This window comes from Carcharodon carcharias, chromosome 3, assembly GCF_017639515.1.
Source record: "Carcharodon carcharias isolate sCarCar2 chromosome 3, sCarCar2.pri, whole genome shotgun sequence".
NCBI classification, from domain to species: Eukaryota; Metazoa; Chordata; class Chondrichthyes; order Lamniformes; family Lamnidae; genus Carcharodon; species Carcharodon carcharias.
The window spans coordinates 222,563,752-222,590,137 of record NC_054469.1 but is presented as its reverse complement, the minus strand read 5'-3'; the positions used below and the strand labels follow the sequence as shown (position 1 = coordinate 222,590,137).

The window sequence follows — 26,386 nt, the reverse complement described above, 5'->3', positions numbered from 1 at the left end:
ACAGAACTCCTCTGCCCAAGAATCCAGACCTACTTAACATTCACCAAGGGGACTCAATGATTAAGCTGAGGGAATTCAATGAAAGACGGGAAGCTCGACAAAAATAAGAGCCAGAGTTCTGCGTGGGACCTGGATAAGCATTTGTAAATATATTCTGAGCTGTGCAAAGGTTTAAGAGAGTGGGCTGAAGGTATGGAGTAATATGGCTGTGAGCTCCATTCCATCTATCATAGTGCAGCATAAAACTGCAGTTGATGCAAGGCACAGAGTACGATCGCAACATTAGATTCTCCCTGTGAGGCTTGTGACAGAGGCTAAATTGCGCCGTTGGTCCCTACTCAGCTGTGGATCAGTGTTTGCCTCTGAATCAGGAAGCTGCGGGTTCAAATCCCGCTCCAGAGCCCCGAGCACAAAAAATCTAGGCTGCTACTTCCAGTGGAGTGCTGAGGGAAGCTGCAGTGTTGGGGGGTGTTGACTTTTAGAAGGGACATTAAACTGCGGGTCCCCTGGTCTCTCAAGGCTGAGATTAAAAAAAACCTGATCAACTATTTTGAAGGCGAGCAGTGGTGTTACGGCCGACACTTATCCCTCAATTGACATCGCAAATAATCAGATCACTATCATTTTGCTGTTTGTGGGAGCTTGCTGTGCTCAAATTGGCTGCCACATTTCCTACATTGCAACAATTACTACAATTCAAAAGCACTTCGCTGGTTGAAAAGCACCTTGGGACACCCTGAGGTCATGAAAGGCATTATATAAATGCAAGCTCTGTCTGTCTTTTCCGACCACTAAAAAATTGTCCATCAGCTCAGCAGCACTGATGGGATCGAACAAGTACCTATGTAAACACAAGTGGCAAATCTCCTTGGATTTTAGTAGAAGATTACTGCCTTGTATAAAATCTGGTGACTGGGGAGGAATTATAGCTCCACGAACAGAATACAGTCAAATCATTTGATGGTACGTTGTAGATCCCAAGTCCATACTTGTGAGATGCCAGTATTGCACTATAACTGCTTTTCCTCTTGCACAAAGACGTGTCAAGACATCGCTTTAGGCATAAACCGATGGTCTGAGCTGGGGTTAAGTGAAGTGTTTCTTTTACTTTCAGACCGGAAAATGCAGGAAAATCTGAATCAAAATCCCTAGTGGTCATTTTGAAATTTTATGCTGTATGCCTACTTCTAATTCGTATGTTCACACAAGGTAGAGCCAGGTAGATCCTTGATTAACAAGGGGGTGAAAGGTTATTGGGGGTAGGCAGGAACGTGGAGTTGAGGTTACAATCAGATCAGCCCCGATCTTATTGAATGACGGAGCAGGCTCGAGGGGCCGAGTGGCCTCATCCTGCACCTAATTCGTATGTTCATATGTCGGGGTAAATGAATTTGTGCCTGCTTTATGAGTGTCTTTTATTCACAGCCCTTGTGACCTGAATCTTATGCCGAATAATCTAAACCCTTTCATGAGAATTTCATTTTTTTTTCTGTTGCAGAACCTTTCTTAATGGAAATGCCAAATGCATTCCTGTGATTACTGGCAAATGACCAAAATGAGGTTAGTTTTGATTTCAAGTTCATCTTGGCAGCCTCGGACAAAAAATTCTAACATGAACTCACACTGTGGGGTGTTAATAATAACAGTGTCCATTTTGAATTTTAGAAATTGCCAAGTTCTCCAGCATCATCAGGTCACATTTGGAGTTTAATTGGGGTGAGTGGCAGCAGTCATTTCGATGCTATGGAGTTTCCTGAGGCCCCATAATAAGCAGCAGGAAGGGTGCACACATTTCTGAATGGAAGTGCACGCCTGTCATATTTAAGGTCAAACAAGATGAGTCCTTTATCCGTGTGTCGAAGCAGCTGTCAGGGTATTTGCAAATTAAAAGATAGGACCCACGCCAAGTTCAGGACTCCACTACATCTTTGGTTTGTTCCAAGACAACCAGCACCATTCATCCCTTTACAACTAATTCCATCCCCCTCCCCGGCCACCATCTGAGGTACATATGAATGTTCACAACTTTGGTGTCCTGTTCAACACTTTTCTGAGCTTAAGAACCCCAAATCCTCTCCATCATTAAGTCCACTTACTTCCAACATCATGCAAAACTGCCCCTACTTCAGCCCTTGCCACTAATGAAACACTCCAGACTCAACCACCTCAACAACCTTCCAACTTTGCTACCATTGTTGCACATCAAATCCCTCCTGTGATCCCCAAATGTGTTCCGAGGAAACTCAAGGATATCTTCCATCTCTATCATTCGACTCTTATTTTCTTTCCACGTTAGTTCCTTCACTGCTGCTACATCAGAATTGTTCCAATGAGACCAGAGGGGTATTCAATCTCCCCACTGTCCACATCTCTCTGCTGTGCCACATTTGAGCTCCAATGCATTATGCACCTTGTTTACACACATGCTGACTGTGCTCATCCAAACTCAGCACAATCACCATAAAGTCCAAAGTTTAAAATCAATGCTTTCACATTTCATTGTGAAAGGGAAAGCATTTGAAAATAGTGGGTTCCAAACATTGGCAGGATTACAAAGCCATGCAATTTCACAGGAGTGCGTGGTGCAATTTCAAGCTGCCTTGCCTGTAATGGTGAAATATAGATGTTGTAATCCCCGGCATTGATTTCAACACTGCCATTAATAGCATCTGCATTTTATAGAGAAATGCAGAAACTGCTCTTAATCGATATCCTGAGTTCCCTTTGAATCACCACTAAATGCGTAACAACCATACTAATTTCAAATACTTTGACATTTAAGCCATTCCCAGAGTGGCACCCACATACTTCTGTAGAAATGTAAAAGCCTTTTACACATGGCTGTCATGGGCCTATTAAACCATCCTTCACATTTAGAGCATTCAGATAGAATTTGTAAATTATTTAGGCACTATTCATTTGCCTGATCATTAAGTGTGTGGCATAAATACCGGATTGAGAAGGTAAATGCACAATATCATATTGATTCCCCTGTTAAGACCTTCAAACGTTGCTTGCAACTTATCCATCTTTCATTCTGTGACACAATCTTCACTTATTGCACAGGAGTTTGACTGGGAATTCACTGCATTCTGTAGCCAGCAACAAGGCTAAGATAGTCTGAGCAAATGCAAATCAAAACCATGAATCCAGTCAGTCCCAGGAATATGGATTTTCTAAATCTGAAATAATTCTGGGCTTGATTTGAACTCCCAAATTGACCCCGTGAACCCTTGGTTAGAGGTGGTCTGGTTCCAGTATTTTCCACACAATTCCATCTAATTGGAGGAATTTTGACTGTTATTGTAAACTAAGAAATATTGAATCAGCCACCCATTATGCATTTCTCCTGTTTGACTTCAAATGGAAATGGAAATTGAGAACACTGTTCACTTTTACACTGTTGGCTGCAGCCAAAGTGACCCGCACTGCCCCAGCTCCTTCCCACCACCTCAACCCCAACACAAACATACACACCTTCCATGTGTTTGGGGCTGTTTCAGGGCAAGGATAGTTTAAACTCCTGAGCCTCAATTGTGTGATGTGTAACAATATATAAAGGGGAGATGTTTTTAAGTATTTGACTTAAGCCAAAATTAACAAAGACTTAATTAATAAAAACAAAAAACAAAAAACTGCGGATGCTGGAAATCCAAAACAAAAACAGAATTACCTGGAAAAACTCAGCAGGTCTGGCAGCATCGGCGGAGAAGAAAAGAGTTGACGTTTCGAGTCCTCATGACCCTTCGACAGAACTAGGCGAATCCCCTTCGCCTAGGGATTCGCCTAGTTCTGTCGAAGGGTCATGAGGACTCGAAACGTCAACTCTTTTCTTCTCCGCCGATGCTGCCAGACCTGCTGAGTTTTTCCAGGTAATTCTGTTTTTGTACTTAATTAATAATGTTAATTAAAAATATTGTTTATTGCTGAAAAAAGACATTTGGTCAAAGCTTTTCATTTTGCATTCATCAGGACAATTGCAAGAATGCCACTGTCAGGGGAAGCAACAACATTATACTGTTTCAGCGAAGCAAAATAAGTGTCAGCCATTCATTGGTTCATTCCTCAGGGCAACGCCTTGACCAATCAGAGTCAAGCTGCCCGGTTTAAATTCAAGTAGTGCTTGGCAGTTAACTGTCAGTCACCATTAACTGGTGCATTCTCCATTGAAATGCTCCTACCAATCAGAGTCCACTTGCCAGCCAATCAGCACTCTCTTCTCATACAGTATAAACTTGATTGCTTCACCTGACATTGGTATTCTTGCGATTGTCCTGATGAGTGCAAGACGAAAAGTTTGACAATGTGTCTTTTTTCAGCCATACTCAAGTTCTGTACCACCGAACAACAAAATATGGTTTATTGGTGCTATCTCTCACTTTGCAAACTGATCTCTAGCTTTTCAAATCTGGAAAATGGTTTCCAGTCTGGATCAATGTCACTGGACAGGCGTCTGATTGAAACAGGTGGAAAGCGGCAGCTGGGACTGAGGTTGGGGAGATAGTGTCAGGGGATGGGTAGAGCAGTGAATGCTTGGCTGGCAGCCACCAAGGTTAGTTCTGGTGAGTGGGTTGCAGAGGGGGCCAGGGTCTCATGAAGACAGCACACGTATATAAAGTGTGGGGCAGGATAGGTTGTGATTTTTTTCGTCAGGCATGGAAAGGAATTCCTGCCCCTCTTGGCCCGAAGATAGGGAGGGGCAAGGATATGGGGTGATTTGAATACAAGAATAAGGAATTTAAAATCAATATGTTGCCCAATCAGAAGACAATTAAGCTTGTTATGGGCAAAGAAATAGACAACCTGCAAAAAAAATGCTTTGGATTGGGGAGAGTGGATTTTAGTAAAACAAGGCAGGATCTGGCCAAGGTAGACTGGGAACGGCTATTTGTGGGGAAATCTACAGAGGAGCAGTGGGAGCCGTTCAAAAAGGAAATTGGGAGGGTACAGGCTCAACTCTAGGGTTCCCTCTAGGGTGATAGGAAGGAATAACAAGCCCAGAGAACCATGGATGACCAGAGATATTCAGGATACGATGAGAAGGAAAAGAGAGGCTTTTAGCAGGTACAAGGGAAGCAAATCAGTGGAGGCATTAGTGGAGTACAGACAGTGCAGGGTGGAGCTTAAGAAAGCAGTTCAGAGAGCAAAGAGAGGATATGAGAAAGCTCTGGCCGGTAAAAGTAGGGAAAATTCCAAGATATTCTGTAAGTATATCAATGGGAAGAGGATAACCAGGGAAAGAGTAGGTAAAAACAAAAAACTGCGGATGCTGGAAATCCAAAACAAAAACAGAATTACCTGGAAAAACTCAGCAGGTCTGGTAGCATTGGCGGAGAAGAAAAGAGTTGACGTTTCGAGTCCTCATGACCCTTCAACAGAACTAGGTGAATCCAAGGAAGGGGTGAAATATAAGCTGGTTTAAGGTGTGTGTGGTTAGTGCAGTTGATGGAGTTTTTGTGGATTTCAGCAAAGCCTTTGACAAGGTCCCACATGGGAGACTTATAAAGAAGGCAAATGCACATGGGATACAGGGTAATTTGATAAGGTAGATTCAAAATTGGCTTAGTTGTAGGAGACAGAGGGTGATGGACAGAAGGATGCTTTAGTGACTGGAAGCCAGTGTCCAGTGGCATACCACAGGGATCTGTGCTGAGCCTCCTATTATTTGTCAGGAAGATATAGATGGGATGGTCAAATGGACAGATAAGTGGCAAATGGAATTTAACCCTGAAAAGCGTGAGGTGATACACTCTGGAAGGAGTAATTTGACAAGGAAATATTTAATAAACGACATGACACCAGGAAGTTCTGAGGAACAAATGGACCTTGGCATGTGTGTCCATAGATCTCTGAAGGCAGTGGGGCATGTTAGTGGGGTGGTGAAAAAGGCATATGGGACACTTGCCTTTATCAATTGAGGCATAGATTACAAAAGTAGTTTGTATATAGAATATGTTGGAGTTGTATAGAACATGTTGGAGTTGTGAGGCCACAACTGGAGTACTGTGTGCAGTTCTGGTCGCCACATTATAGGAACGATGTGATTGCACTGGAGGGGGTGCAGAGGAGATTCACCAGGATGTTGCCTGGGATGAAACATTTAAGTTATGAAGAGAGGTTGGATAGACTTGGGTTGTTTTTGTTGGAGCAGAGAAGACTGAGGGGGCGACCTGATCAAGGTGTACAAGATTATGAGGGGCATGGACAGAGTGGATAGGGAGCAGCTGTTCCCCTTAGTTAAAGGGTCGGTCATGAGGGGACACAAGTTCAAGGTGAGGGGCAGAAGGTTTAGGGGGGATGTGAGGAAAACCTTTTTTACCCAGAGGGTGGTGACGATCTGGAATGCACTGCCTGGGAGGGTGGTGGAGGCGGGTTGCCTCACATCCTTTAAAAAGTACCGGGATGAGCACTTGGCACGTCATAACATTCAAGGCTATGGTCCAAGTGCTGGTAAATGGGATTAGGTAGATAGGTCAGGTGCTTCTCAGGTGTCGGTGCAGACTCGATGGGCCGAAGGGCCTCTTCTGCACTGTGTGATTCTGTGATTCTGTGAATGTCGGTCAGTGAGCACTGGGGTAAGTGATATTTTAAACAAGGTAAACCATGAGCAGCAAAGTTTTGGATGGTCTCAATTTAGTAGAAGGTGGAACATGGGAATGAGCCAAACTATAATTTTATGGCTTGAATTCTGGGATATTTTAACTAACGTTTTGGAGAAAGCCTTCAGCAATTCCATCCATTGTTTCATGGGAAATTGCAAAAGAGTTACATTGGAATTGTGCCTGAGGAACTGCACCTCTGTGAGGCCAATCGATGTAATGGAAATCGTGGCTAAAGAGCTGGACCGCAGAAGCAGTCAGAGAGATGACCAATTGACTGTAATTTTGACTGGGTTAATAAATTCACAGTTTAATGTAAGACCTGTATTTGCAAATTGCTGCAGTGACTGGAGATTATCAAAGTAGGCAACTGCTGATTAAAATATAAATCGGAATTCTGTTAAAGGTGTTAAAGGGGAGCGCAAGTGACCTCTATTATGTTGATGATGTGGTTCTTGGCAGCACATTATTTATTGTCAAGTCACTTTCTGTCGCAAATCTAAAAAGTTAGATTTGATCGTTACCAACTTTGATGAATAGGGCTCCGCGTTACTACATGTTGTCACACTGGGGTCGTTACTTTAAAGATGAAAGACTAGCAATTACTGATGGTGACATTAGCCAAGAAACACTGGAAGCATTGAGATTTATTTGTTTACAATTTTAGGGTGGACGTAACCAATTTGAAGTAAAGGTCTTTTATGTCCGCATTAAATTAACAAACAGGGGCATGTCACAGGAATGCAATGAGCACTTATTCATAACTAGTAACTGCAGCTCTTTCTTAATCATCACTAAGAAGAACACCCCTCAATGCTTACCTTCCCCACGTACTGCGGCTCTGCCCCTGTATATTCCTCCAACAAAAAGAACTGATTCCACATCCAGCCACGCTTGGACCGGTGCAACACAGAAAGCTTGTCACCTGAAGGCTTCCTTGACACGCCATCCTGTTGCTGTTTAGCAGTCCTTTCTGATAGTGGGGACATCTGGCTGGGCTCCGGCAGGCAAACCCAGAACAACATTAGCACACAGCAATTCGATATCGCCATTCTTATTTCAGAACTGATGGCTGCAGAGTCTAACTGGGTTTGTTGGCTGCACTCCAGTTATCCGTCAGTCGCTAGTGTATCCCTGACTAACCTTTTTGTTCCATTTGTAAACTACAGGGTCTTCAATCAATCTTCAAGCTCGTTTGCTCTTAGTTTCTGGGGATTTCTAAAACAAGAGAGAAAGAGAGAGAGAAAAAATAAACAGAATGATGTTTCAAAATGTGACTGTGTTTTTAAATTTAAACAGTAAATATATAAAATGCAGCATCTGCTGCCGATGCTTGATTTGAATTGCTAATCTGATTTCACTGATAACATTGCACAACTATTGTACTTGAGTGGAACCCAGCAACATGTCCATCACGCAGCTTCTTTCTCAACCAGTTGGAGAAAATATGCTCCGTTGCACAAGAATGTGCTTATTTTATTGTGGAGCTGAAATTTATGGTCACTTTTCGATGCACCATGCAGTAGTGATGGTAAAACTCCAGGTCCGGCATGAATAATCCAGGTTACGTTAAACCAGTACCAAGTCTAACTAAGGAAAATAATACTGGCACAAAGAGTACCAGGTGAAATGTGCGATTGACTGGCAATTATAGGAAAAGTGTCAAATTATATGAGGTTTGTTCAATAATGGGACATAGAAGATCAAGGCGTGATTTCATCCATGATTTCAAGATATTAATATAGGCTAGATTGAAAGGAACTATTTTCACTGACTGGGGGGTCGACGGCCTTTGAGTTATAGTCAAGAAATTAGAGCCAGACTTTTAAGACGTGAAATTAGGAAACCCTTCTTCATGAAAAGGGTGGTAGAAGTTTGGAACTCTCTTCCAGAAACAGCAACTGATGCTTAAAACTGAGATTGATAGATTTTAGTTAGCCCAATATATTAAGAGATAAGGAGGTTTCTGGAGTTAGGTCACAGATCTGGCATGATCTCAGTGAATGGTGGAATAGGCACAAGGGGCTAAATGGCCTCCTCCTGTTCCTACATGTTCCTAGACGCATCAGTAACAGGAGTTTTACTGGCTGTGGTATTGAATTGAAACAGTGAGAGAAGTCTTTCTCTACAGCAGGCAGCAAGGATATTCCATTTTGAGCAGTGCTCTGGGTGACAGAGCATGAACACAGGTTAATCATTTCAGGAGGAAATAATTTCAGGATTTTGATATGTAGAAATTAGTTCATACCAACTGGGAATTGCGAGCAGTGTGCAGGGAATGATCACAGCTCCTAAATAGGTAAGCCTGAGGTGTGCCTAACATTGGCCATCTTTTGGGGTTGCAGGGAAAAGAGGATTTTAAATTTTTTTGCCTCTGTGCACTCTCAGGCCTGCTGTAATCTACCTTTAAGAGATTGCAGCATGACATCACTAGAAAGGAAGTGTGTCATGCAATCCAGTTTAGTTTCACTTTTGCTTTTAAGTAGAGCACACAGCTTTACTGCTGGTATGTTCCAAGCTTTCTCTCCATGTATAAGTGTTCCCATGCGCCACCTCAATAAATGAACGCACAATGTGTTTGTGCAAACCCTTATGAGCAATTAGTGCCTTTATATCATTATAAAAACAGGACAAGGTATATCCTTGGAGGGGGAGGAGGGGCTGTGAAAGTGACGGGGAGAGATCAAGAGGATTGGAAGTGATTGGTAGTGGGGGGAGGCGATCAGGAGTGGGGGAAGCAATTGGTGGGTGAAGGATTGTTTGGGAGAGGCGAAAACGAGGGCCGGGGAGGGAGGGTCATGTTGTGAAGTGGGGGTGGGGTGGTGCGAAAATGACTGGGTGGATGCCAAATGAGAACTGGCATCAAGTCTTTGGCACCGCAGAGCAGCTGGAAAGAGAACACCTGCACCTTCATATTCAGGTAAGTGTGGTTTTAAAAACCCTAGCTTTTTAATGATCGGTTACAGCGGTTCTATTAAGGATCCACTGGTTAGGCTGCATCCAGACTACACTTTCCTGAACGCAATCCAGCTGCTATAGGGTAAACCAAGTTAGCACTGAGGCCCTCCAAAAGGCAATCACCCCTCTGTTTCCAAATGTAATGGTGATCACACCAGTTTCAGGCTTGACCCCCTAGACCTCTCATTTTCTATCTTTACCAATGTGGCAAGCAGCAGGGTTGCCAGCTATCCAGTATTGGCCTGGGGTCTCCCGGAATTGAAGATCAATCTCCAGGCCACTGCTGTATGCAACCTTGGAGAAAAATCATTCGGACACTCAAAAAGATTGTTTTTGTTTGTCATTTTCTTTGAACGTTTCTCTTTATCAGATGGAAAAATATTGAAAATGGGGAAAAAAAAAAGGGTGTTTGGCTGACAGTCAAGCATCATCCGTTTGGGTAATGTGTCTTTTTGCTTTCCAATTGGCATAGAAGGCAAATGCATCACAAGGATGGATATGTTGACTGACGAATGGCTGGAGCGTGAGGGCAAGTCATGTGACAAAACCTCTAGGAATATATTTAATCACCGTTGGCAACCCTGCAGGTGGCCTACTTCTGAAGTGCAATCTGCACTCGCGCACCATTTCTGGTACCCAGTTTGTGCCCATAAAACACGCATGGCACCAACAAATATCTTGGCAACAATCTTTCTGTACAAGGTAGCAAGGTGGAAACTGAAAGCAAAATCATGTAAATGTATTTAAGACATTTACTATATTCATTAAAAATAAACGAAGAAATTAATACAGCTTCATTATATAGCATTACACAAGTATAGCTGGCAATGAAATACGATTTTAATTTCCACTTGTGAGACAGGCCATAACTCTGTAATGGAAATAAAAGACATGTTTCATTACTTTCTGTCATGTATTGTCTATCTGTATTGGAACTGTAATTCATTAAGTGGAACTTACAGTCACTGAAACTTGTGTAAAAATTCCTTAAACAGCCATTTTAGTCAATCTCTGGAAAAGGATGGTAGGCTGCATACTTTCTAATAGATTTGTTGGGATTGTAAATAGTAAAATGAGTAACCAGTATTTTTTAACACATAATCAACATCCCGTTATCCCTCCAGAGAGAGGGATAAGCAGAAGCTGTGAGTGTGTGCAGTTTCTGAACAGACATCAAAGCTAGTAGAAATAGCATTGGTAGATTTTAAAATTGGTCAGTTTCTTTAATTATTTAGTACCTAGGCGATGGGGTGGGAAGCCACATACCCAAATTTGTCCACAACACAAAGATAGGCAGCATTGTAAGCAGCGTAGAATCACAAAGAGATATTGATAGATTATGTGAATGGGCAAAACTGCGGCAAATGGATTTAATATAGAGAAATGCAAATCTATCCATTTTGAACCTAAAAGGATAGAATAGTCCTCCTCCTGGTACCATGCCTTAAGAGGGCACTGGCAACCATGAACTTCCATTGAATTTTGCTGAAAAAAGAGATATGTCTAAGCTTTTTGACTTGCACTCATCAGGATACTTTGCAAGAATACCAATATAAGGGAAAACAACAATTTATACTATATCTGAAGACAGTGCTGATTGTTTGGCAAGTGGACTCATTTTGGTAGACAGTTAACTGTCCATCGCCATCACTGGTACATTCTCCATGGCAAGCCTCTACCGATCAAAATCTACTTGCCAACCAAGTAGCACTCTCTTCACATACAGTATAAATTGTTGCTTTCCCCTTATATTGGTATTCTTGCGAAGTGCCCTGACGAGTACAAGACAAAAAGCTTTGACATGTCTCTTCTTTCAACAAGACTCAAGTTCTGCACTACCGAACGGCCATTCTATTGAATTTGTCCCCGATTATGCTTGGCAAAGTATTGTAGTTGTTTGCTGCTGTCTTCAGCAGTATGGCTGACCAAGAAACTCCCCCACTCTTACCACATATCAGGAATATTTGAAGGATTTAACTGGCTGATAATCAACCTGCTTGGCCATGTTATGAACCCACCTTATGTAGCCATCAAGTCCTGAAGTGGGACTTGAACCTGGAGCTTCTAACCCAGAGATTCAGGTACTACCACTGCACCACAAGACCTCCCAGATAGAGTAGCATACATAGTAAATGGTGAAAAGCTAGAAACAGTGGAGCCCCAAAGAGATTTGTGGGTCCAGGTAGACTGATCGTTAAAAAGATGTGAGCAGGTAGAGAAAATAATTGACAAAGGTAATGGAACAAAATACAGGGAGGTAGAAGTCTGTTTCAGCTATTCAAACCCTTGGTCAGAGCACATTTGGGCTCAGTTGGTAGAAATAACGCCTCTGGGTAAGTTGGTTGTGAATACTATGGAGCAGATCTAGCCACCACACATTCAGAACAATATATTGGCCTTGGAGGGTCCAGTGTAGATTTACCAAAATGATACCTGTACTCCAAAGATTAAGTTATGAGAAAAGATTGTACAAACTATTGTCTTTGAAGCATAGTCACTGTTATAATGTAGGAAACACAGCAGCCAATTAGCACACAGCAAGGTCCCATAAAGTGTAATATAATAATACCCATATTATCTGTATTTTGTGATGCTGGTTGAGAGATAAATATTGACTAGAACAGTGGGATAACTCCCCTGCCTGACTGTCTTCAAAATAGGATCTTTTACATCAACCCTAAGAGGGTTGACAGGGCCTCAGTTTAACAATGCATCCAATAGGTGCACTTCCAACAGTGCAGCACTCCTTCATGGTTGGAGTGCAAGCCTAGACATTCAGGCCTCTCAAACCCACAACTTACTGACCCAGAGGCATTAGTGCTAGCAACTGAGCCACAGACAACACCTGAGGAGTCTAAGGCAGTATAGGATGGGTTAATGTCAACTGGGGACAGGTTAAGGCAGATTGGACTTTGTCAGGGGAAAGCAAGGCAAGGATATAAGAGAATAGGGTTAGTAATGCAGGCTGCAGAGGACCTTGTGAAGCATCACTTTTAACTTGCTTCCTTTCTGTTCACAAAGCATCACGGTCCAGCAGTGTCCATAACTGAAATGGAACTGAAATTAAAAGAATTGGAGAAAGGGGACAAATTGGATGCCTCATGCACTTTATCATAAGAGAATAAAAAAGATGTCTGATTTGCCTGTGTATGGCGATAGGAGAGTATATTTTGTTTCAGTGTTAGTCTTACTACATAGAAAGGAGGAAGTCTGGTATTCTCCTGGCATTACATCTTAGATACATTCACAGTAACTAAGAGAAGAGTATCCCCAAGAAAAATGATACTTCAGTTGAGCAGCAACAACTTTGGTCTTGAGATCAATGAGGCACCTCTAAAAAAATGGTGCCATTCTTGTGGATTTTTTTTTGTGCTTTACCTATTGTTATTGGAGCTACATTGACTCCCTCTTTTCTCCCACTCATCTCTCCAGATGGTACTGAGGTTAAAATCTATTAGCGTTGCCAGGTCTATATAAACTAGTCACAGGGAACAATTCCTTCAACTGAACGGGTAAACTCTAGGCCTGATCAATGTTAGTCCTCGGTCCTTAGTTTGATAAGTCTGGCGAGTTGCTGGCACCTACTGCTAAAGACCATTTGAATCTGTGTTTAAAAGACTTCTGGGCATTTCATGTTTATTTTTATCACGAGTGTTTCTCTCCATAAACAATTGAGCTGCAGCCGAGAAGGACAACAACGCTAGTAGATAAAAGCAACCAATATGTCATTTCTGATAACAGTCTGGCTTTATGACTTGGACAGCCGCCTCTTTACAAACTCTGGGCCAATAATTGGTATTTAATTGTCTATTATACACCTGAATGCGAGTAAAATTAATTATTTAAACAAAAGCCTTACCATCTTAATTGAAAAAAAATCAGCGAGGGCAGCTAGCCCAGTTTCTTTATGCGAGTGGTGTGTTTCTGTTCTCATCCTTTAGGGCTTACCTCCATGGGCTGTTCACAGCTGTTTCATCAGCTTAACTTGTTGTAAGGGTCTAGAAGTGCCACATATGCCTTTTGAAGTGTTTTTTTTTGCCTGTAGTAATGTGTGACTTGCATGAGATTCGATCCTTTTTTCAAGTAAAGGGGGATGGTGGTGGGGGCTGTGGGGGAGCTAGGCTTAATGGTAGGTCCATCAGTTTTTTTTTTGATTCTCTTCTTCATAATTCTGGTATATTAGTGTGAGGATACTATCGTCTTCTTTCCTTCTTTAGTTCCATTCTCGTCTGTGTCAGCATAATTAAAACACAATTTTAGCAGGAGTATCATAATCCCTGTGAAAACGCAACATGAGCCCTGATACCAGATGTAGGAGATGGAGCTTGAGATGGTTAGCATCTGTCTACCCTGATCGGCTCCGCACGCAGCTCGCTAAGGTCAGCTGCTGTTGCATTCTTCATCATCACACCTATTCAGCCAGCTGTGTTGTCAATAAACCTTACTTGATATGACTTCTCTCTCAGCTCACCACTCTAATCTCTTACAGCCTCTGCTCAGGTGGGCAACATGTGACTTAGTTTGCCTCATTTTGACCCTGAACACAGTGAGTTTTCTTTCTGATTGACAACTACATTATGAAAATGTTGGCAGCAATCCAAGCAGAAGTCCAGGATTAAAGCTGAGATTGTTTGGAGTTTGTGACTTGTGTTCCTGCCACCTTTAAATCACAAATAATGTGTTTATGTAGTGCCTTATGTTGAAATGTTTCAAAGTAAATTTAAATAGAATGACATAGAATGCACATTATGGAATCAGAAGAGTCATATGGACTCAAAGCACTAACTCTGTTTCTCTCTCCACAGATGCTGTCAGACCTGCTGAGTTTTTCCAGCTTTCTCTGCTTTCATTTCAGATTTCCAGCAACCACAGTATTTTGCTTTTATTTTATGGAATCTGACCAGTCAGCCTAATCAATCGATGTAGGCATTTATGCTCCACTTGATCCTCTCCCCATCATTCTTCATCTTGCTCTATCATTATAACCCTCTATTCCTTTCTCCCTCATGTGTTTACTATTTTCCCCTTAAATACATCTTTACTATTCACCTTAATTGCTTCCTTTGTAGTACTCCTGGGTAAAGAATTCTCTATTTTATATTGATAGCCTCTAGTTTTGGTCTTCCTCACAAGTGGAAACACTTCCCTTGGTTGCTCTATAAATACCTTCCATAATTTTAAAGACCTCTGTTAGGTCACCCCTCATCCTTCTATTTTCAAGAGAAAAGGGATCAAAGCCTGTCATTTCTTTCCAAGAAGTACTTCATAATATCATGAGTTACTTTACTCTCTTAGTTAAAGAAATGGAACTATGTTTGGAGAGAGCAGGGTTAATACTCTTCACAAAGTGTAATACATTATCTATAAATTCTTTATTGGCAAATGTCCTGGACAACCAGGGGACTCTATATAGCAGTGAGTTCATCAGGTGATTTTATTCCCAATGTGGAAATAAAGAAAAGGGATAGTCAGAGGACAGTATATGTTAGCACATGAATTTTTCATATTAAGCTGCTTTCATGAAATCGATAATAAAGGGTCATATTAAATAATCATAAGAATGTGATTCATTTGATTTCATTTTGTTCAGATTCTAGAATAGCTGAATTTGAGAAGACAGCTCAGTAGCTCCTGTAGCTGGGCACTGCAGCCCTTACATTGAGGGTTACCTGTAAGTAATCCCATTCTCATTCATTCCACCTTCATTTGCTTTCATTTTGTGAATGTTGCCTGTGCTGAATAGGTAATTAATGTATGTTGCATCTTATTTTTCATACACATTGAGAACAATACTATCATTTGGGCTGAGCATTTCTATTGGCTACCCTCCTGGTTTATGGAACCATTCCATCTATGTGAAAGGGTAATAGACACAAGAAATGGTCATTTGTAATTATGAATGTCCAACCTGTTGGTTCTGCTGCTTCCAAAACAGTGAAGGAAACTTGCAATTAAGATAAAGGGAATAGAAATTAAATAAATATACAGGGAGATTGGGTTCCAAATTGGGGTTCGCAAAGCTTAGCAGTCCATTTAAGGCTTGTAATGCAGCTTGATGTACCTGTTCTTGCAGTTGTGTAGAATATTCAGAGGTGGTGTCCACTGTTCAAAAAGATATGAAAATCAATTGTGGAGAAATCCCTGTGTAGATCCATTCCTAATTCAGAAGTTACATTTGCATTTATCCTTATCCTAAATAGTCCAGCATATCATGCAACATTCTTGTAACTATAACACTTGTCCTCTCATTACATAGAGTATACATAGCAGCCATCAATCCTTAAATATTACTCAGTGCCAATTATTGGTTAGGTGAGACATCAAAAATGTATCAGTGATTATTCAATTAGTTGAAAACAGAAAATGGAAATGGTGAAAGAAAATTAGTTGGAGAAACAGAAAAATGATGAGAAGAGATACAATTCCACATTCCACTGCTTATGCAAGTGGTCTTTCCAGAAGAGACAAAGTTACTGGAATCAGCAATGAATTAACATCAAAAAGGAGGCTGCTAAAGCAGAAACATGCATAATAGATTGCAAATTTAACAAAACTCTTACATTGCTCCCTAGGCAATGCTTATTACTGACAGCCAGAAATCTGCAAGTTAATAATAATCCTTAATCCATTGCCTAGGTAACTTCAATTGTAGACAGCCAAGTGTTACTAATTATAAGTCCATCTTAAGAATTAATAACTCTAATTTCATGATTACTCACAACTTTTTATGTAATTCGTATTAAGGGAGAAAAATCAACCTGGTATCATCAAAATTTACTATGGGCACCCTTGTTCACTGCAAAAGCTGCCTGACTGATTGACAACCTTGTCTGAATCACATCAATGGACACACAACAAAGTGCATCTGAAGAGAAAAGTCACTCTCATCAATATAAGCTCTGCCACAATGGCAAGAGGTGGAAAGATGCCAGGCTTGCTATTAGCAGAAACTGGCTCTGCTGATTGGCTCAAGATGCTCTTTGAGCCTTGTGAAATGGTTAGCAAAACTGGCCAATCGGTGTTGGCCTGTGGGGCAATCATTGGGAGAGTATCACGGCCAGTCCTGAAAAGTCCCTCACAATATTTACACACATAACACACACACACACACACACACACACACACACACACAAACATATATATACACACACACAGACATACACATACACACGTACACAGAAACAGACAGACACACACAGGCATACATACACACACACAAACACACACACCCACACACAGACACACACACACACACATACAGGGGACACACACACACATACAGGGGGGACATACACACAGATAGAGACATACACACACAAACACAAACATATACACACACACACACACACACAGACATACACAAACATACACACACAGACATACATGCACACACATACACACATACCCACACACACAGAAACAGACAGACACACTCAGGCATACACACACACCCACCCACACACAGACACATGCACACACATACAGGGACATACACAGAGACACATACACACAGAGACATACACACACACACACACATACATACATGCACACACAGACATACATGCACACACACACACACACACAGACATAAACACATACCCACACACAGAAACAGACAGACACACACAGGCATATACACACACACACACGCACACACATACAGGGACATACACAGAGACACATACACACACACACACATATACAACTGCAACTACTGGCCACAAGTTGTGAAGAGTTTATGTACTCCTGGTGTCCTGTGAAGGGATAATGCACCTGTGTGTGGATTTGCAGCAGAAATATAGTAAAGATTATGGCATTTAAAGCTGATGTAATGAATCAAAACTCCATCTCTATTTAAATCTATAGTAAATGGGACCTTCCTTACGTTATGCAAATTGCTGTCTAAAACCAGCACACACTTGGTGTGATGCAGCCACCTGACCCCCGAATGTTGTTCTAGATAAGATGGTGGGGTGGATGTTTTTTCATTTACTCACAGGATGTGGGCTTTGCTAGCTGGGCCAGCATTTATTGGCCATCCCTACTTGTCCTTGGGAAGGTGGTGGTGAGCTGCCTTCTTGAACCATTGCAGTCCATGTGGTGTAGGTACATCCACAGCGATGTTAGGGAGGGAGTTCCAGGAATTTGACCCAGCGACAGTGAAGGAATGGTGACATATTTCCAAGTCAGGATGGTGAGTGACTTGGAGGGGAGCTTCCAGGTGGTGGTGTTCCCATCTACCTGCTGCCCTTGTCCTTCTAGAAGGTAGTTGTCTTGGGTTTGGAAGGCGCTGTGCGCGGAGCCTTGATGAGATCCTGCAGTGCACCTTGTAGATGGTACACACACTGCTGCTACTGTGCGTCGGTGGTAGGGGGAGTAAATGTTTGTGGATGGGTTCCAATCAAGTGTGGTTGTAACTCTTTCGAGTACAAACCCGTTTCCATCTGTTTCAGATGAAGTTACATTGTTTGCCATTATGAGACTTGAACTCTTGATACTCTTTTGAGTAAACCTGTTTCCATCTGTTTCAGATGAAGTTACATTGTTTCATAGTTTGCCATTGTGAGATTTGAACTCCTGATACTCTTTCGAGTACAAACCTGTTTCCATCTGTTTCAGATGAAGTCACATTGTTCCATAGTTTGCCATTGTGAGATTTGAACTCCTGATACTCTTTTGAGTAAACCTGTTTCCATCTGTTTCAGATGAAGTTACATTGTTTCATAGTTTGCCATTGTGAGATTTGAACTCCTGATCTCTCGATCTTGGGGTTACAAACCCAGAACCATAACCACTTGGCTATTTAGGCCAAGCAAATGTTGCTGTCTGTAACTCTTTCGAGTACAAACCCATTTCCATCTGTTTCAGATGAAGGTACATTGTTTTGCCATTGTGAGATTTGAACTCTTGATCTTGGGGTTACAAACCCAGTACCATAACTACTTGGCTATTTAGGCCAAGCCCTCAAGTGTGGTTGTACTGCTGCTGAAACTCATGCTGGTCGTTTTGCACAATTAATTGTCTCTGATCCGCAAAACAAGCTGTGTACGATCTACTCCTGAACTGATGGGTGTATTTTGATAAACTATATGGTGTTCTGTCGAAGGGTCATGAGGACTCGAAACGTCAACTCTTTTCTTCTCCGCCGATGCTGCCAGACCTGAGTTTTTCCAGGTAATTCTGTTTTTGTTTTGGATTTCCAGCATCCGCAGTTTTTTTGTTTTTATATATGGTGTCGTTACCTATTTATCTGCTCTGTTTTCTATATTTCAACCAGTGCATTGTCTGGGACAAAAAAACCCACAAAATCACCTTGTTTTCCTATTTTTGTATCATTGGCGACGTGTCTCGGTTAGAATAATAAAAGTTTTTGATAATTATCTGAAAGCAAGAGGTTGTCGGCAGCGCCCGTCCCTTCATTCATCTGAACAGGCAGAGGAACAAAGCAGTACAACCACAAGAGGGAACCAGATATCTATTAAAAGGGGGGAGCTGAACACTGCGTGCACGCACATCTTCCCTCTCTCATCGCAATTTGCCCCAAATACAAACTGTTCTGCAACAACAACAAAAAAACCGAAGAGAAAACAGAAATCATGATTCGACTCAGGGATAAATCCGTGTGAAATGTCGATTATCGGTACTGCCAAGCTGCTAATAACTGACTAATATATTCCTGCACTTATGCTTTTCTGACCTTTCGTTGTTTCGGAGTGCGGAGCAAGTGTAACGCCGGCTTTTAAACACAACCAAGGATTTGAGTCCAAAAGCTGAACCTGCACCACATCTTTCCCACCACCCCCCCCTCTTTAGCCCAGGATCCTTTCATGGGTTCATTTCACAATTGTTGTCCCATTTACTTGCAAATTTCATTCACTTTGCGCAGCCTCTCTCTCAAGTGCCAGAAAAAGTCATGAATTATTCCTCAAAATATGTTTCCGTTGCTGGGCTGAGACCTGTGTTGTGGTAACAGATGTCTTAGTAACGTCATTCTAAAGCAGAACTACTGTGAACTTCACACACAGAGAGAGAGAGAGAGTGGGTGGGCGGGTGGGGGGGTGGTGGGGGGCGTGTGGAGAGAGAATTCCTTTCGGGGAATTAGAGCATCTCAGTGCTAGTTTCCCTGTGCTCTCTCTCAATCGGAGACTCCCCACCATTGCCACCAGAGCAGCCATTTACACTGCCTCAAGTACTTCCTTTCTGCCGAGGCTGGATCATTCATGTCATGTCACGCGGAATAAAGGCAACCCTAACCCCTTAACCCTAACCCGAAACTTCCCACTCGCAGCCGGTCAGATTCAAAGGCGCAGAAATGCACTCGAATGGTCGGTCCCAAGAGCCTTAGAATAGCACCGGGATTGGTTTAAGGATATTTGCTTAACGCAGCCACACTGTAATGTCCCGCACCCTGAAGTGGCAACACACCTTACATATGTGGATGGAATAAGAGAATATACGTGAAATGGTGACAAGAAATTCTCCTGCGATTAATGAACCACTTGAGTAATGGCACACGTTGGTAGTAAACTGTACCTCGTCCCCCACCCGCGCCTCAGCGACCACCCGTCTTGACTAAGCGTGAGGATGAATTAATTCCAATGTATATCTGGGGATAAAGCGAACTGACAAACCTGAGCAAGTTCACAGTCTGCACAACTCTCCAATGTCATAATCCAAGAAAATATTCCTCAGCACGAGAGAGGGAGAGAGACGGAGAGCGGCACCGTGCAGAGAGAGAGAGAGAAAGACAAACTTTCTTCTTCTCTGACTCTGGTGACCGATTCAGTTTTTATGTATTTCCATAGTCCGGCTGTACCTGAGTTGATGTGAGCCAGGCCCTTTTGCAGGCTGTGAATTCGCAATTTCCAGGCAGTTTCCTGGACTGTCTTTGAGTTGCATTCTGCCATTTCCATGAGCAAGGCTAAACTTCGTGTTTGGGAAGAAACAAAAGTTTGCATACACACACACACACATACACACATACACCAGGGCATCAAACGGGGATAATGAGGGAAAGCAACAAAACATCCATGAGGAAGAAAAGTACCTAAATTAAAATAGCTCTGATGTTCACTCAGATTTGTTCAAAAGTCTCTGCAAGCACCAGCCGCATCCCTTGGAGCAAAATGGTAATGTCACGCACTAAACCCAGAGAGGCAACTCAGGTTGGGTTTATTGATTTTAAGTAGAATTTGTAACAGCTGGGTCCTTCCCCTGCCGATGGCGTTTGGCGGCAGAGGTTCTTATTCTCGATCTCTGCTGGGAAAACCTGCCGACACATTCAGCGAATCTCACAGCACAGGAGGCCATTCTGCCCATCCGCACCCCTGCCGGCTCTTGGCAAGAAAAGACCAATTTAGCTCCAACCCCCCCCCACCCCCCCCGTCCCCAGCTCCCCTACCCCTCCCTCCTGGTCCCGCAGCGGCGGCGAGAGAAGTTAGCCACATGTCCACCCGGGAATAAGCAAAAACCAGGCGGACTTGAGCCTAACGCCACTGACCAGCACTCGTGCTCTGTCATCCCAGTTCAACTGAGTTCACTCAAGCTGTTTGGAGTTGCAGATGAAGGAGAGGGTGAGACTGTAGAAAACAACACGTTTCATCTCAGAAAGGGAGAGAGGGAAAATAGGACAATGACTAATCTCTCGGGATACTTGAACTATACCTTCTGTTGGCTTGTTGACAATGTTAATAACAACCACTGAATGATTCCTTCGTTCACTGCCCTGACTGACTGGGAGAGGGTATAAACTGGGGTTCAAAGTGGGTGAAAATGACCAGGAAGTAATGCATCGATATTCGTCCTTGCAGCTGGGGGCTGGGGACAGTGGTTCCAAGAACACTACATCCTGACAGAGTGATCTAGACCATACCACTTCCGCAGGCTAAAAAAAAATCAAGACTGTTCACTTGCTTTAGCCCCGAAGGAGTCACCAATCAGTTATCGTGACTCTTCACTTTTAATCTGTGCTCTGTTGCCCGTGTTGTGCACATCTCTCTCTGCCGAACTAACACTGAAAGAAGTCTCCAGCTGTTAACAGCATTCAGCCGGCTTTACAGGCTGAAGGCATGACATGTTGTGCAGCAATACTTCAATCCACACACTGACTGTAAAGTGTATTGGTTAGTGAAGCGAGAGCACGGCGCATGTCACCTGGTCACTCTGCTAGTGGTTAACTTCCTTCACCGTTGGTGAAGAGGGGCAGGTTCTTTAAAGCAGCCTCTGGTCCTGAAGAATGGGGACATTGACTGAGTGTGCTTTCGGGAACAGTCCGAGTTATGGGACACAGCTGCCGGGACGTTGACCAATTGAGGAACTGGAGTGATCCGCAATTCGATCGGATGGGTTCCCAATGTATTCCAAACTTTTAATCTGGCTTCAGTCACCCGACCTGATTAAATTCAAACACAAAAATCCAGTTTATCCCTTCGTCGTTTTAAAGATACCAGGAACTGAACAAGATAAGGGGCAGTTCAATGCAGAGCCAATGGCTATAATACCATAGGAACCACATAAGTGGGGATGCTGAAAATCTGATCTGCTAAGTGTTTCCCGCGTTTTCTATTGCTATTTCATCATGCTGCTTCCATGCAGGGAAACAATAAAACAATTGTGAACTTAATTACCACAGAGAACTAACCTGTTTGAGATTTATATTCACAATGTTCAAACTAACTCACTTCAGAATTGCAACATTACAACATCCTCGGCGGCGTCATAAAGCCCAGCAACAACATACAGCAACTTCTTGACAATTTAAACCCTGTTCAGCTTGTACAGTGAGAGAACAAGGAACAACCCTGTTCCGCTTTTTTTTATGTCTGTAGAACAATACAACATGTGAACTGTTTGTCTTGTTAGCACCTTAGCTGCTCTCTGGAAGCAATTATGTATTTCTCCAGAAAACAACAACAAATACAATTCTACAGGCCTTGGCTGTTTGAAACAAAACCAGAAAAAATGCTGCAAACACGAGCAGGTCAGGCAGCGTTTAGAGAAAAGGCAAATAGGTTAACAAGTAGTTAACCTGAAACGACGTCTCTCCGCAAAAAGCTGCCCGACCTGCTGAGTGTTTCCAATTTTTTCTGCTTTTTGTCTTTCATCAGCTCAATCACTTACACTCTCCTACTTCCCTGCTTTGTAGCAATCTTCCTTTTCCAACTAACACCTTGTATAGTTAGGATGAATTTATAACCATGGTTATAATTCTGGTTAGATTCTGACCGGAGTTCTAAATGTTTAAATTGATACTCTCTAACTTCCATGATTGCCTAAACTTACAACCTCTCTTGCTGGAGTTTCTGATAAACAATGGCAAATTTCCCACCTGTCCACATATCCTCAGTAAGTGAGCATTGTTTTATTCTCAATAAACATCAGTTCCAAAATCCTCTGACTAAATCTTTCTTATCAGAGCTTTGTTAAGGTCTGCAAGAATTAGCCAGACCTCTTTCACTTGTGCCTTATAATCTGGCAACCACAGGGTAAGCACTAGGGAAACCCAAACAATCCTGTTTGTTCAAAGTTAAAAGTTAACAACTTAATGCCTCCATGAACATTAGCAGCAATAAGGTTTCTTTTTAAGGTTTGACCAAAAGCTAGATATTTCCAACTAGTACTTATAAAGAAATTAATAATGGTAATTTGTAAACAATTTCTATAACAAATCTCTACACCAATTTTACATCATTATTTATATCGCAAATCCCTACACCCTATATCAAGTGATCTCACTTGATAAAAACAAATCATATGAAATTTGTACATTCTCTGCCATGACGTTATTGAGCCAGTAAGAGAAAGTATAATGTATTTATCTATTAATCTGGGAATTGGAGAAACACATAGCTCTCTCTCTATATATATAATTGTTATTGCTATTACGATATTTCTCATGGCCACTACCAATGAAGATGTGTTTGGATAAAATATAATAAATATTATGAGTTTGTTATTCAATGAACTGGTCTGTTCTCAATTCGTGGGCCTGAGTGTACAATTCTTATGAGTCTCAATAGTGCATATCCATCCCATGAAGCAGCTCTTACCAGGTAATTCTATGCCCGTGACATATTAAGCAGCCTCTTTAATGTTGCACCAATAGCCAGCCCGTGAACTGGGAATCATACTGTTTGGCTGCTGCATTGGAAATTAGTGAGATGAGAGGAGCTGAGGTTATACAGTTGTTGCGCTCTGCACATTCCTGAAGTCCTTCATTATTGCATTGGAGATATTTCGTGGAAGGTGGGTGAGCAATACACCGATTATAAAGTCAGCTGAGATATAACCTTTAGCAGCAGTTTAACCTTAACCAAAACAAAGTTTTAACCTGGGCCAAATACAATGTTTTTGAAAATTTATCCATCACCGTTGCCATGTAATATTAAATCAAATAATATTTCACATTCATATCAATAATTGCATGCCTTTGATAAATCATTCAATTTGAAAGCTAGTCAAATGAATATGTATTACATCTAAATAATCGCAGCATTAGGTTCAGTAAAGGGCAGATCTGAAAACAGATATATTTAGCTTTCTAACTGAGGAACTGGGGTTATTGTGATCCGAGAGAGGACCTCAGGAAAACTTAAGGCAACAAGTGAGAATATTGTGCAAGTATTCCCGAATGGTAGCAAGGGTAAGGACACATTGAGAACCGGATCGAACAATCTCAGGTGCCCCAAAATAATCTCCCTCCCTCTCCTGCTGCAAATAACTGTAAACATAAACATGTTTGCTTAAAATATTTGACTCTCGGATCTTTTTAATTGACTACGGAGCGAACACATAATGGGAAGATTATTACATCACCTTTTATATTTAGAAGCATCACTTTGCCTTAGGCTCCCATGGCTGCAATATCAGCCCAGATCCAAGCACCTGCGGTTCAGCCTCTATATGTTTCTCACCTAACACCATTCAATCACTACCAGTCTCAGTAGGGAAGAGAAAAGAGCGACTTGTTTAGATAATGTGAATTCCATTATTGCCGTCCCCATCAATCTTGATTTATTTAATCTACCAGTCTCTGCTGAGCAGTAATTAAACTGCTGCTTTTCTGACTGTATACATGTACTGGCACAGAGTCAGACAGAGATTCATTTTCATGGCTCAAGCCAGCCTGGGAGTTCGGAATTGCTTCCTGCACCATCGCACCTCTAAAGCTAAAGGACGGGAACGGGTTAAAACGGGGTTCGTTTTTTTGACACTGAGAACTGCGGTTAAAGAAACCGCGAGTCACACTCTCTTTAAAGGCACTAAAAAAAGTCCCTACTGTTAGTCATTTTACTCAAGGGAATGTTCAGCCCAGCATGGGAGAAAAGTTGAAAATGAATCTCTATGGACGTGAGCAGAAATGCTAACACAGCGTTGAAAGGTCCAAGTGATTTTACCTCGGTTTGTGGGATGAACACAGCCCGGCTGAGTGGGTTATAAAACACCGCTGTGTGTGTGTCTGCACGACTGGTTCTGCCCAGTCTCGTTGTTTTGTCACACTCAAATGGCACAGGTTCAGCTGTTCAACCTCTTACCTGCCCGAGGCACACAGCACAGGCTGGCGCACGCTTGTGTCGCCTCTGAAATGTGGTGTGAAATTACAGGAGTGTCACAGCGTGACACACGGGTTACACTCCCGGCCGGCCGGCCGGCCGACATCCTGTAGACAGACACCCTGTAAGCACCAGCGAGCGAGCAGAGGACGAAATGAAACTCGGTTGAGTGGAAAATAGCTCCAGGGGTGGACTCGCGGAGGCGGCGGTCCCTGGGGCGCTGCGTTTTATGGAAGGTGACATTTAAGACACCCAAAAGGACCCAAGACACTCAGCCCTCTTCAGAAAGCCTTCGGACCTCCAGCCCTCTTCAACAGTGACAGGCGCAGCCCGCCTCAGAATGAATGACACGTTTATCCGATGCTTCCATAAGCAACTTATATATATATATATATATATATATAAAAGTGTTGTTTACAAAACTTTAAACTCATTCCCGAGTCATACTCGTGCCGATCATTTTTTTTCTCTGCTCAGCCAGCACAGACGCGGTGGGCCGATTGGCCTGGTTCTGCACTGGAACACTCGCTGATTCCAGGAGAAGAGGATGCCTGCATTTTGCCCACCGCACCAGCCCTGGAGCGGCCAGAACTCCAAAGGGTTAAAGCCACAGCAAACTTAAAACAAGCGTTTTGGCGACAGCCCGGCCGGGGTGAGACACTGACCGCGATTTCTAACTCGTGCTCCTGAACTGCACCGGACTCTAAAAGCCGAGTTTCGCAAGGCATGAGCAGCCGGGAGTGAAGCGTGGACTCGCTCACAGCCTCGGGAACCCGATGATCCAAAATTTAAAACACTTTCCTCGGTTAAAAGAAACAAAATTAACAATTACAGAAAAGAGACTTTGTGGGTTTATTTTACTTGCTTGTCGGATATGTCCACACCGGTCTCTCTATGAACAGTTAAGCCGTTTTACACAGGCACACGTACAAACGTATATATTTTATATATATATATTTATATATTTATATATATATATATATGTATGTATGTATGACTAGCACTTGAAGCTTGATCAATAATGTGCTAGCCAATGCTAAATACATAACTAGGGATTAATGCAACTAATAGAGGCCCTCATTTTTTTTTTTAAAAAATATCCTTCCTGTTTCAAACTCTGCCGCTTTCTTGCCAGGGTTTAGCGGGGATGCTGATTGCGGGTGAGCCTTCCTGCTTCTGCCGCATGTTTGCTCCCCCAGTGCCTGGCTGACCTTGGGCACAGACACCAATGCACACAGCCCAGACCAGAGAGCAGACTGGAGGATGAGCCTCCCTCCA

At 42.4% G+C, this 26,386-nt stretch overlaps 1 protein-coding gene across 1 annotated transcript in view; it reads right to left on the bottom strand.

Moving 5' to 3' along the window:
- LOC121276343 (cadherin-6-like) overlaps positions 1–25,082 on the bottom strand; it is a 160,821-nt gene extending 135,739 nt beyond the window's left edge. The window contains exons 1-2 of the mRNA XM_041184632.1: positions 24,953–25,082; positions 7,421–7,817 (exon numbers count right to left, since the gene is read on the bottom strand). Of these exons, the coding sequence (XP_041040566.1) occupies positions 7,421–7,651 (231 nt within the window). The 5' untranslated portion in view covers positions 7,652–7,817; positions 24,953–25,082. The remainder of the gene's footprint in view (positions 1–7,420; positions 7,818–24,952) is intronic.
- Positions 25,083–26,386: the final 1,304 nt, after the last annotated feature.